Source organism: Astatotilapia calliptera, chromosome 12, assembly GCF_964374335.1.
Source record: "Astatotilapia calliptera chromosome 12, fAstCal68.1, whole genome shotgun sequence".
In the NCBI taxonomy this organism is placed as follows: Eukaryota; Metazoa; Chordata; class Actinopteri; order Cichliformes; family Cichlidae; genus Astatotilapia; species Astatotilapia calliptera.
Genome location: NC_137433.1, coordinates 32,656,522 through 32,668,380, shown reverse-complemented (window position 1 = coordinate 32,668,380; position 11,859 = coordinate 32,656,522). Strand labels below are relative to the sequence as shown.

Here is an 11,859-nt window from a genome sequence, read left to right as displayed (position 1 = left end):
GAGAGACCTGATCAAGATGGCAGCAGAAATTGCAACAAATGTAACAGGACAGCTCTATAAAGGCGTTTCAAGTAGGACACACATGTACAATAATGCAGAGTTACAAGTATATTTGCAAAACAGAACATTTCTTTATTTTATATATAAATTCCTGTTAACCACTGTGTATTTATCAGAAAAGAGGATATTAGACACTGAAAAAAGGAAAGAGAAAAAAGCACGAAACCCTGGGAATCACTTTTTGGCACATGACCACTTGCATGCTGAGTGATGACGATATCCGAGATAACTAAACCCACCTACAGTTCATTTAAATGCCCGCGCACGGTTCTCTCCGAGCTCGTCACAGTGTCTCCCGTTGCTCTGTATTTATAAAGAACCCCGGTGAGCAGAAAGGCACAAGCGTGCCTCGTCTCTAGAGAGGCAGAGCGCGTTTCAGCGACTTGGAGACGTCTTTGGATGAAAGAGCTGGGTAGCCGCTGCTGAAGCCGAGAAGCAGGAGCGCAGGAGTTTTAGCCCAAGTTCACCGCAGCAGGTCGTTGTGCCGGCGACCTTAACTCAGGGGTGAGTTCTTGTTTTACTTCACTGTCCTCCCTTTATTTTTTCTTCTGTCTCCGTGGAAAATGGGGCTGTGCATTCCGCTGGTGGACGAAGAGCTTAAGAATAAATGGAGCGCTCTTAAACTAATGTGCAAACCAGTTTTATTTCAATATTATTTGTCATGCACAGCAGTAGATTTGGCAGCCCTTTGCTGCTGTTTTTTTAATTTAATTTAATTTTTATTTCTGGGAGCAAAAGTGTCACCAGAACTTGTTGCTGAGAAAAATAAACACTATATCCGCGGTCTATGTGAACATTTTACGATTTTCTGTCGAATGTATTCAGTGAGAGGAGCAGTGCAAAATAAAATTATTCTAGTTTTGAATTTATTTACCCATAGATTTTTCAAAAAGTAATAAAGGGCATTTTTAAGCTAGATGTTGCTCTATATTTAATTGATGTCATTTGGTCGTCTTTCCCAGTTAATCTTTGTTTCCCGAGCATTGGCAAGTGTTTTTCTTAGCAACACGCAGTTTCGCTTTGGATTTGACAACAGAAATCAGACATTCTTGCTTTCACAGCTAGGGGGTATTGGAAAAATGTGTAATTTGGTTCTCGGTTTTTTTTTCTATTTGTTAATTTTATTTATTAATTAATATTTTACCTTAGTATAGGTATTTTTAATAAACTTCTCATTTGTTCGTTTTGTTGCTTCTGCAAGCAGAGTGGGGACAGTTCCCGAAATAAATCTCACCTGTGTGTTTGTTTGGCGCCTTGCCGGATAATCTCTTAATCCGCTAAAACAATGCTGTTCGGTCCATATTATCACCCTAACATTATGTATTATGTGCAGCCTCGATGTTCCCTTTAACAACATGGCACTGAGGTATAAGGGGCCGACCTGTTAAAATAGTGCTGCCTGGTACCCAGTTCATTCATTTTCTTAGTGGCAACTTTTATGAGCAACATGTGAGCACAACATAAAAATTTGTAAAGTTTTTAATACTGTCACTGGGTCCTTGAGAGGAGACGACCTCCGATCCCTCTTTTCTCCCATTGGTTCACGCCATATTGAAAACTTTGGTGTAAAAATGAGTTATAAGTGGGCAGTTTATCACTTCAAACGGTAAATTATTAGAAATGAGTTATTAAAAATGAAAACATACATGCAAACTTTGCAGAAACAAACTCAACCAGGAGTTACCAAAAACATTAAGAATTAAGGAATACCTAACAAGTACTTAATAACTCTGGACTATTACAGTAGATCGTGATTTGAGTCAGATATAGGCTATGTACGTACACATTTGTCAACGAATACGGGCAAGCTATAAGCCACATTGCATACAGCTTAGTAAACAGTTGTTTGCCCACTCTAGATAATAGCATTGTAACCTAGTTAACATTTAGACGACTATGACCACTATGTTGCCTAACAGATAATCGTTCTACCCAAACCAAACAGAGCGGCAATCTCAAAAAAGATTTTAATCCTCATATTCAGAGCACATTTCCATCACTTTCCACGTCTGTTATTGGCAATTTCCTATCTTCGTGGGGTGCAGCTACAAAGGAGGATTAAAGGGCCGCCCAGCCTATAAAAGTTACTCCAGCACCTCAGGAGAGCTAAGCTAATATTTATGGATTAGTGGCAGTTTTTCCCAAGGCTATGAACTGAAGCCATGACCCCGCCCCCCGGAATGTGTGATTTCACTTGTACGGGAGTGGTTGTTTGATGAACTGATTCAACTAAAAGGTTTACATGCCTTTAGTAAATATTGGGAAACGTGCATATTGTCATGAGAGCTTTGGAGAAGTTGATTTTCTGTCAAGTGGATTTCTGAAAAGTAGGCAAGAGTTCAAAAAACCCTCTCTAGATTTTTTTTAAAGATTTTTTTTTTACCTTTTTTTTTTTTTTGGAATAACCAAAACTGGAATGTGAAGACCGTCAGCGTTCAGAGGGGCGCTGACCTTGGTGCTGAATTATTTCTGCTATGCAGCAGCATGCCTGCCCTTCTTTACTGTCTGCGTAGCGGGCGCACTGAGCAGCTTTACTTGAGTGCCTACTGTACATTTGCAGGCGCCATCACCCACGCGACCAGATGTAACGATCTCAAAGAACAAATGTAGTGGCGTTGAATTAAAGAGGTAAACGCATTATTGTAGCGTCGTGAAGACTGACACGTTTTTTTTAATCATCTGTAAAGTTCATTGGAAGTGCAGAGGCTTAAGCATGTGGTGAAAGACAATGCACTCCAGACTGGTGTGTGTGTGTGTGTGTGTGTGTGTGTGTGTGTGTGTGTGTGTGTGTGTGTGTGTGTGTGTGTGTGTGTGTGTGTGTGTGTGTGTGTGTGTGTGTTAATTACTGAAACCTCAAACAAAAGTGAAACCGTAGCTATTACCTTACCTGTGTTTCTAATGGTAAGAGCAGCAATCCTACCATATATAAGTACGCCAATCCTGTGCTTAAGCATGCAAAGTATATGTAAATGATTCATTATATCAAGTACCCCCAGGAAATCATAGAGATCAGAGAAAATATTATTAGATCACTGTCACTGGTGCATCAACTCAATGATGTATTAAGAAAAAGAAATAAGTCCAAATTGTACCAGGTTCTTGATCAAATGCAGCAGGAAATTTTTCCACTAGAGAAATCAAATATTGACATTCCAAAGTGCAATTAATCTTTCAGTTTTTATATACTCAATATTTGCTTTTTTAAACATTACAGAACATGGCCATGTGATAAGTAGGATAATATGCTTTTCATGTTTATGACAATATTTTGCATCTGTAGCTCAGCAGGACTTAATGATCTGTGTAACATTACCTTGTGAAAGCACTCTGCTTTAATGACTCATATACCCCTCTCTGACTGATGTTAAATTAACACACTGTAAACAAATCATGCTGTCAATGTAATTTCATTCAAAACTAATAGAACTTTTATTTCCCTCCTCCTCTTTCTACTTCTGTTGCTTTCCAGAAATCTTCCTGAGGACACACTTATACACACACAGACAAGCACACACAATTACACACAACAATACACAGGCACCATGCAGGAGTCGGAGCCTACAGTGTGCCAGCTCCAGCCCAACATCATCTCAGTGCGCCTTTTTAAGAGGAAGGTTGGCGGTCTGGGCTTCCTGGTGAAGCAAAGAGTTTCCAAGCCACCTGTCATTGTGTCAGACCTCATCCGTGGTGGAGCAGCTGAGGAGTGTGGCCTGGTGCAAGTGGGCGACATTGTTCTGGCAGTCAACAACAAGCCCCTGGTGGACCTGTCATATGAACGGGCCCTGGAGACACTGAAGAATGTGATGCCTGAGAGCCATGCCGTGCTGATTCTCCGTGGGCCTGAGGGCTTCACCACACACCTGGAGACCACGCTTTCTGGAGATGGGCGCCAGCGTACAGTGAGGGTCACACGCCCTGTGTTACCATCATCAAAGTCCTACGAGCAGTGGTCCCCTCTCAACGCATTGAGCCCTGGGCAACAGCAGCAGGTCAACAAGGATAACCAGCTAAGAGCCATTGAGAACCTCTCCTCTCCATCCATCACCCAGTCCCTCCTACAGAGGGGAGGCATGCAAGGCCAGGACCCCCTGCTGATGAGGGATGGGGGCCGTGGAGCTCTCCTGTGCAACGGGCTGGAGGAAAACAATGAACTGCTCAAGGAGATTGAACCAGTGCTGCGCCTCATCAAAAACAGCAAAAAGGAGATCAATGGAGAAGGCCAGAGGAATGCTGGGAGAAGAGATGCCGAGATTCAAGTGGCCTGGTAATTTGTGATGTGATACAACCTTATTGATCCCTTAGTTAAAGTGTCTTTGTCCACCATCCTCTTCACAGTGAGGGTTGCCGTCAGAGACCAGATAGAATTAGACTCAGGATGCAGTTCAAGGACTCTTAAAGATGGTGGCTATTGGCTGACACAAGAACTTGCACCTGGTCTTGTGATTGAAAGTATCCCTGTTCACTCTGCCACCCCGAAGATTCTGAACTACCTGACGCATCTGTGTTAATTAGCTGTAATAGACAGTCTCTCATTCAACTAATATGACTCAGCTTACAGTGCCAAGTAATTATCGTCTGCCTGCTGGTCTCTAGCAAGCCTCACTTAAAATAAAATTGCTCACAACATTTCTCAGGACCAATTCAGTTGGTATTCTTCTACTGCTGAACCAGCTGCTTTATGTAGGCTTACAAATACATCCTTTAAACAGTTTGGCAGTTTGTCAAACTTTTGCTTTTTTATAGATGTAAAGCTACTTTTCTTTTTACTTTTTACTTTTTTTTCTTTTTGCTTGCTGTATGCATTGAGGCTGTTTCACCAGGATTAAAATACACAGCATGTGAGCATTTCCCAGTAGGCAAGTGCTTTATCAGTAATGGATGCGACTTCCTACATTAATCATGGATAATTAATTAGTTAATTAGTTTTCTGTAACATAAAGCTTTACAGAAAAAAAAATGTATTGTCTATCAGTTTGTAAGTGAGCTGCGCTTCTTACGAACAGCCCCTCTTGGATATAGAGTTCAGGTCCTGCGGTATTTATGCATAACAGTAGTTTTGAAAAAGTGCAAAACTGATAACAATTCTGTTTATTTTACACATTAGACTTTTATTTTATGATTTATTGAGGAAGACTTGGATTTCTTGCAGTTTGTTTAAGTTTTCCCTCTAGATGAGTTTTTCACAAGGCTTCTAAGTCAGGGATAATATAACATCCTCGATTCAGTCTACATGCTCTGCACAGTGTACTGTTATCGGCGTCTCAGTTATCTACCATTGTACTCCCACGACCAATTGAAATCAAATTGAGGCTGCAGTCTCCTTGAATCAATATCTCATTCTTGACCAATCCATGTGCATCCTCCTCTCTTTCATAAATACCCTTTGAGTGATTCATTGCCTTCTTGAGAAACACGTGCTCTGAAAAGACAGAACACAACAAAAGGAAAAACCTCAATGCAAAAACACCAAAGTGTATGGTTAAACAACCGTACCTAATGCTGCCACCTGTGCTCCCACAAATAGGGATTTAAATACATTTGATTGTGCATGCTGAGATTTGTTCAGCACTGGTAAGAGTCAGTTAACTTAATTCTATTTTGCTGTCGGAAAATTATTTCTAAAGAGATGCTGAGGAGAGAAAGGTTAGAGTGATGAATAATACTAATATATTTTTTAATACTAAATAATAAAAAAATTTTAATCTCTGGTCATTTTTTCATTGCAAATTATACCTATTTGCACAGAAAATAAACTCACATTATAGCCAGTGTTGCTTGTTTTCAGAGGAGAAGCAATTACAGTTTCACAATTAAGCATGAGGTTGAGTCAGAGCTAATGACAAATGACACATGCAACTTCTCTCATTGTTTCTGCATGTTTGAACTCCACCTCCGATTTGTGGGGATGAATATGATCTCGCAAATTGCGGCAATAAAGAGATACAGTGTGACAGGGGGTGTGAAAGGGAGAAAGGATGCCTGTGAGAATTTACAATTAGCATGCACGCATGCTTATGGGGGTGGGGAGGGGGAGTGTGAAAGAAAGTAGGAGGCACAATGTGCGTGGGCGCTTTCGATTGGAGGAACGCAAACTTGAAATCACACAAAGACGACTTTGGTCTCATATGGTTTGCAAGAGCGGCAGCTCAGGGATATCCCTTCCCCCCTTTCTCATTCAATCTCTTAGGATTAGATAGTTACAGCTCACAGAGAGCTCTCACTGTTCATATGTTTTTTTCTTTTATCTCTGATGAATAACAGCCGTTCATACTGTAGGGCTATTTACTGAAAGAAAAACAGATCTGCGGTCAGTCACCTTGATTCACCATCTGTTTATGCATCTCTGTGTCTGATTTTCGATTCAGGAAAACACTTAAATCTGTATTTTCTTACTATTACACACACAAACAGTTTAGGCTGTAGAATTGAACTAGTAATAAACACATGAATTTCTAAACAAAGACCACATAGGCAAGAGATGCTAAACGGATGTTTTTTCACTACCACTTATTTGCATGAACTTGCAAAGTATTTTCAGTTCAATTTAACAACTTAAAAGTAGCAGAAACACTTTTGAAATGAACTTAAAATCTGTGTTTTCAGTGTAAAAGTTTAGTCACATAAATGTGTCTGACTGAAGCGGTGAGCTATGCCTGTCTTTGTGCACCCACTATGTTCTGAACAGAGAAATTCCTTCGTGGGTGTGCAGAGCTTTTAAAAATTGTACAGGGTTTCCTTATTTAACAGTATTTTAGAGTGTCTACAGATCCTCTTTTTTTTGTTCGTTCTTTGCAAAACGGAATGCTTGTTTGATGTGTATGTGTATGCATGTCTTGGATGAGGTTTTAAATTAAAATGAAAGATTAGTTTGCACCAGATGCGAGTTTATACACCTGACAGAAAATTGTATCTGACTTCTAGGGACCTTGGCGTGGGAAATGGCACATCCCCACAGCTGGTGCCAGATAATGACAGAATGCTGGAAAACATGCCGGTGGTGCTTAACAATGCTGACACTGACAAGGTAAAGTGAAACAAATTCCCAGCCCTTGAAATGATTTAGAGTGAAAGAAAGCAGGTGTAAGCATAAGTTTTTCATCTATACTTTGATAGATCAAGAATTTGGAAAATAAACCTTTTTGTGTTCCCTGTGTGTTCGAGTCTTCCTGTGCAGGCTTGGTTAGTTCAGCTGTGTAATGCATGTAAATCTGTGACTGCCTTTATGGTTCTGTGCCCTTAAAACAATCATCCACAGTGTTCTATGGTCCCATGCATTCACAAACTGAGCATGCACATCCATGTTCTTTTTACATTGTGCAAAGCCTTTGCTTAAGATCCTATCACCTAGACATTAGATCCAACCATCAGCAAGATTGTGCAGCATTAAACCCAGATTATGCCTTCTACACAGAAGGATCTGGCCACAGGTCTAAATGTCAGCGATAGGGATAGTAATCTGCACATGGTTATCCCACTTCAAGGCCCCATCAATGAGACAGGATGGCCTAATGAATGCGTGCAGCTGCTGATCTGTCTCGCACCATCAAATGTGACCCCTCTTAAATTGATCCATCCTCTCAGACCTCCACAAGAGAGAGTGTTAATGTGGATGCTTGAGAGAATATATGTATGAGAGGGTTAGAAAGTGGGAGGGAGGGGAGATATGGATGGTGCTTGATAACAGAGTAGAAATGTTTAATGGAGTAAGAAGCCATATGTCTTTCATTGTCGTGTGTAGTTGCTAAAGTTGAGGAAGCCTATTTGCCTGTGAGAATGTGTGTTTGGGAACTGGAATCAATGTGTGTCCAGTATATGTGCACTTACTCATGCAGCAGGAACCTCCCCTGCAGGCGTTTTGCTAGACACTCATACTAACTTTGATGGCTCCCTGCTTAGTACTTAATGTGACAGACTCAAGTACAACAATAAGTTCATTATAAACACAAAAGTTAAATAGTTTCAGAAAATGGAGATGATTTTTTCCCCTTTTTGACTACAAAGATTTTAAGTGACACATTGATGCCCTGCAAATTAGTTTTCTCACTTTGGTGAAGGATTTTCCATGTGTCTCTCACTTAAGCTTCTGCATAATTTAATGTGTAATAAGCTGACTGAAAAGGCAAGGTGGTGGGATGTTCTCTCATATTCAACCGTCTAGTGATTTATGGAGTCACCAACTCTGATACTCCACTGAAAACAGAAAATATGCCTCTGTGCTTCCTTTTTTTGCACATTATGGCTTAATCATCACTGAAGAAGGCATCAGTTGTCAAATCAGAAATGTATTTGTCTTCAAAATCTAAAATATAGAAAATATCTCTTCTCTCAAACTCTCAATTTCATTCATTTCTCTATTCATATCTACATCTGTCCTGTGCGCTTCATCTTGATTTCCCATCAGAGGGTTTTGTTTGGGTGGGTGGGGAACTTTACTGCATAACCACATTTACCAGAAAATGATTATGCCCCATTATGAAATCATTTTCATCTAATTAGCTTCAATTATCTTAATTTCTAGCACCATGGATCCTCCCTTCTGACATAACCACACCTTATTCTTGATATTGAGGGCTCAGGATTTAAAATAAGAGATAAGTCTGTGTGTAATATCTTGGGGAGGACTGGGTCATTTAAACAGATAAAGCATGATACATGCACCAGCAAATGCTTTTTTGACATTAGGCACTGGAACATATTATTTATGCAGTTTTGCCATTCAAAATACTTGTGGTGCCAACAATATTATCAGTTGAAGACTGTAATAGCAGCTGTTGCTAGCAGATTTTATCAATAAACTGCAGACTTTGGATGGAAATCCAGTTTTCTTTATTTTTTTGTTTTATTCTTCTTTATTTTGTTTTGCTGCTTATCACCCTCAAGTCTAACAAAGACTTAGGCAGACCTTCACTGGATTAAAACAAAACGAGATTAAGCCTTTCTTTTATTCCCTCCGATGAGAAATGTTTATGTCATATCAGACTTAGAGTGCTGATTTATTCATGAAAGTGGCCCGTTTCACATGTTCCCACACCAAACTGGGCAAAAATGCACTTTCATGATGTGGTTTGAGATTCTCACTCCAAACTATGTTTAAATTAACAGATAGCAAAACTTGCAACCAGATTATGGGAAGAGCAAAAGGAAACACCATCCCTTAAGTGTCTTAAGACCACTGGCTATGGTGTGATTATGTTTTAGGTTGTATTATCTTTGCATTTGTAAACAGTGACCATCTTTGTACAGTACATTGGGTCATAACAAGGATGACAATGGGCTAGTCTTAGGCAATCACCTTTTCCCCTTACCTAACTTGAGCTGTTACAATCAAATAAACAAACAAACGCATAAAATAATTCATTTTACCTGGAAGTTAAACATGTAGGGAGAATTATTCTAAAAGGATCTTGATGGCAGAAAAAACCCACATCTATACTGTATTTAGCGATTGTTCAAAGAAACGCGGTTCTCTGAAACTTGCAGATAGCGATAAAAAATAAAAATAAAATGAAATAAATGTAAATGCCAAAGCTATCTTCCAGCCCGTGAGCAACAAGCCTTACATTCAAATGATACACAACTTTTATTTCTTTTTTAAGTCAGAAAGGCTTAATTTTTCCACATCTGAAATACTTTGCCTGTTTGATGTGCATTCTCCTTATGGTACAATGATCTTTCATCTTATCCACAACCTCACGTCATATCTGAGGTGCTCGGCAGGGGTTATTGTTGTTCGAGCATTAAACACACTACTTGTGCGTGTAAAATCAGATTCTATTCACTCCTTCCTACAGTTTGAGAGGACATCAAATGACAGTGAGACCCCACAAGTGTGACACTGTCGGTATTCATTGCTCCAGCAAGCATGCAAGCAAGTATTTCAAAAGCTGCACCACTGTTTGACTAACAAAGCTGTGGAAGATGATGAAAGAGCTTCCAAGGTGTGCAATTGATTACTCTGATCTTTGGCAATCATTTGCTGCCTTCTCCAGGAGCTCTTACAGTTGGCTTTGGGGTTAAATTGCAGCCATTCATCAGTCAATAGCTACAGTACTGGAAAACCATGTGAGCCTAGAGTTAGCTTGCCATCAACCTGCTGTTAAATGCTGATTGCCTTTATTCTGGAGAGAAATGGAGAAAGGAAAGAATGCAGATGGTTTCTGTGCATAGGCCTGAGTGAGAGAGACATAAGCACAATCACAAATCAATATTCCTTGAGAACAAAGGGCTGAGGTTCACTGAGGCAGCCAGTTTAAATGCTTTCAGATATTTCACATAGTATTCTTACGTCAAACTCTCATGTCCAACTTTATGCACTCAAATCCATTTCCTGGCAGTGGGAGGTCTGCGTCACTTTTCAACTTACTTCGGTATGACTCCCAGTTATAAACAATCTATCCAGTTTCCACCAAAAGTATTACCAAGGCCAGAACATATTAGACAGTTAAAGTACAAGGGTCTGAAGAAATGAGTCATGTGTGAATGTCTCTGTGTTTTTTACAGCCTCCAGCTGAGGGCAGGACCTCACCCAGTAAGTCACTGCAGAATGGCAGCCCTTCCAAATGCCCCCGCTTTATAAAGATTAAGAACTGGGAGACTGGCACCATCTACAGTGACACACTCCACCACAGCTCCAGCAAGGTAAGACAATTAAAACTCACCTGAAGAAAAGATCCTTAGGATCACAGAGATCAAGGAGCCTGCTATAGCATCTGTGTTTGTCACAGAAAACCATCCTAGCAAGGGTGAGAAAGATTTGGATTATTCAATTAAGTAGTATGCTGTTTCTTCACATTCTAAATCCCTTTACTGAATAAGAAAGATTAGAACTACTGGCAAAAAGAAACACCTGTATGATGCAATCTTAATGCAATGCAATATTGTGTTTATATTCTTTATTTTATTTTATTTTTTTAGTGTTGAAACCTGCAAGTAGTAATGCATATAGTACAATTTTTCTAAATCACATCTTCCCATAATCTTCAGCCTGTTGTACTTTTAGACAAATAAACTATATTCGCTTTACGGCTGACATCTCTTAAGCAAAAGAACAAAAGCAAACTCCTAAAAGCTGAAACATGAAAAAGTGTTTGGCTTTTATGCTTGAAAAATGTTTTGAGACTATGTGCAATCAAATGGAGTTCTGTCTCACAAAACAAACTGCTTAATTCTCCCGAAACAACCACAGAGTTTAATAAAGAGTGTATTCATTATTGAATTGAATCACAATGTACTGGGGGTTTTCATTGTCACGAAATATGGTGAATACTGATAACAAGTTTAAAAAGAGAGTGTGTGACAAGATTCTGTAAACACAAAGGTTAATACAAGATTTAATAATTTTATCAGCTATAACAAGAAATATAGTTGTGATTTTGCATTTGTTGACATATCACAAAAGGGGGAAACAGATTGGTTTTCCACAGCTTTTATACTGTAAGCTGACTAACAAAGTTGACAGATGTCTGTGACTTAAATGGTAATCTTGAAGGCACTGATGAACATAAAGTACAGTGTCTTGGTTGACTGAATATGCATTTAGCCTGCAGACTTACCAACACATAATCTGCAAGTCAAGTAGATTGGAAAACAATAGCACAGCATGGCGTCTGCCTTTTCGCTACTTCTCGCTAACCATTCATACATTAGTAGAATCCTGTCTGAACTGTTGGTGATTCAGCTCATTAGAATTAAGCAGGAAATCAGGGGGGTTAGGTAAATCTAGGTGAAGCTTATTAAACAATTAATTCTTCAGACCGAAAAACAACATATCACTGGCACAGCCTACCGTATTGGGACAGC

General features: G+C 39.5%; 1 protein-coding gene across 1 annotated transcript in view; it reads left to right on the top strand.

The window, feature by feature from the left end:
- The first annotated feature begins 217 nt into the window (after window positions 1-217).
- nos1 (nitric oxide synthase 1 (neuronal)) overlaps window positions 218-11,859 on the top strand; it is a 40,730-nt gene continuing 29,088 nt past the window's right edge. Inside the window, exons 1-4 of the mRNA XM_026187591.2 lie at window positions 218-564; window positions 3,530-4,324; window positions 6,982-7,084; window positions 10,561-10,698. Of these exons, the coding sequence (XP_026043376.2) occupies window positions 3,603-4,324; window positions 6,982-7,084; window positions 10,561-10,698 (963 nt within the window). The 5' untranslated portion in view covers window positions 218-564; window positions 3,530-3,602. The remainder of the gene's footprint in view (window positions 565-3,529; window positions 4,325-6,981; window positions 7,085-10,560; window positions 10,699-11,859) is intronic.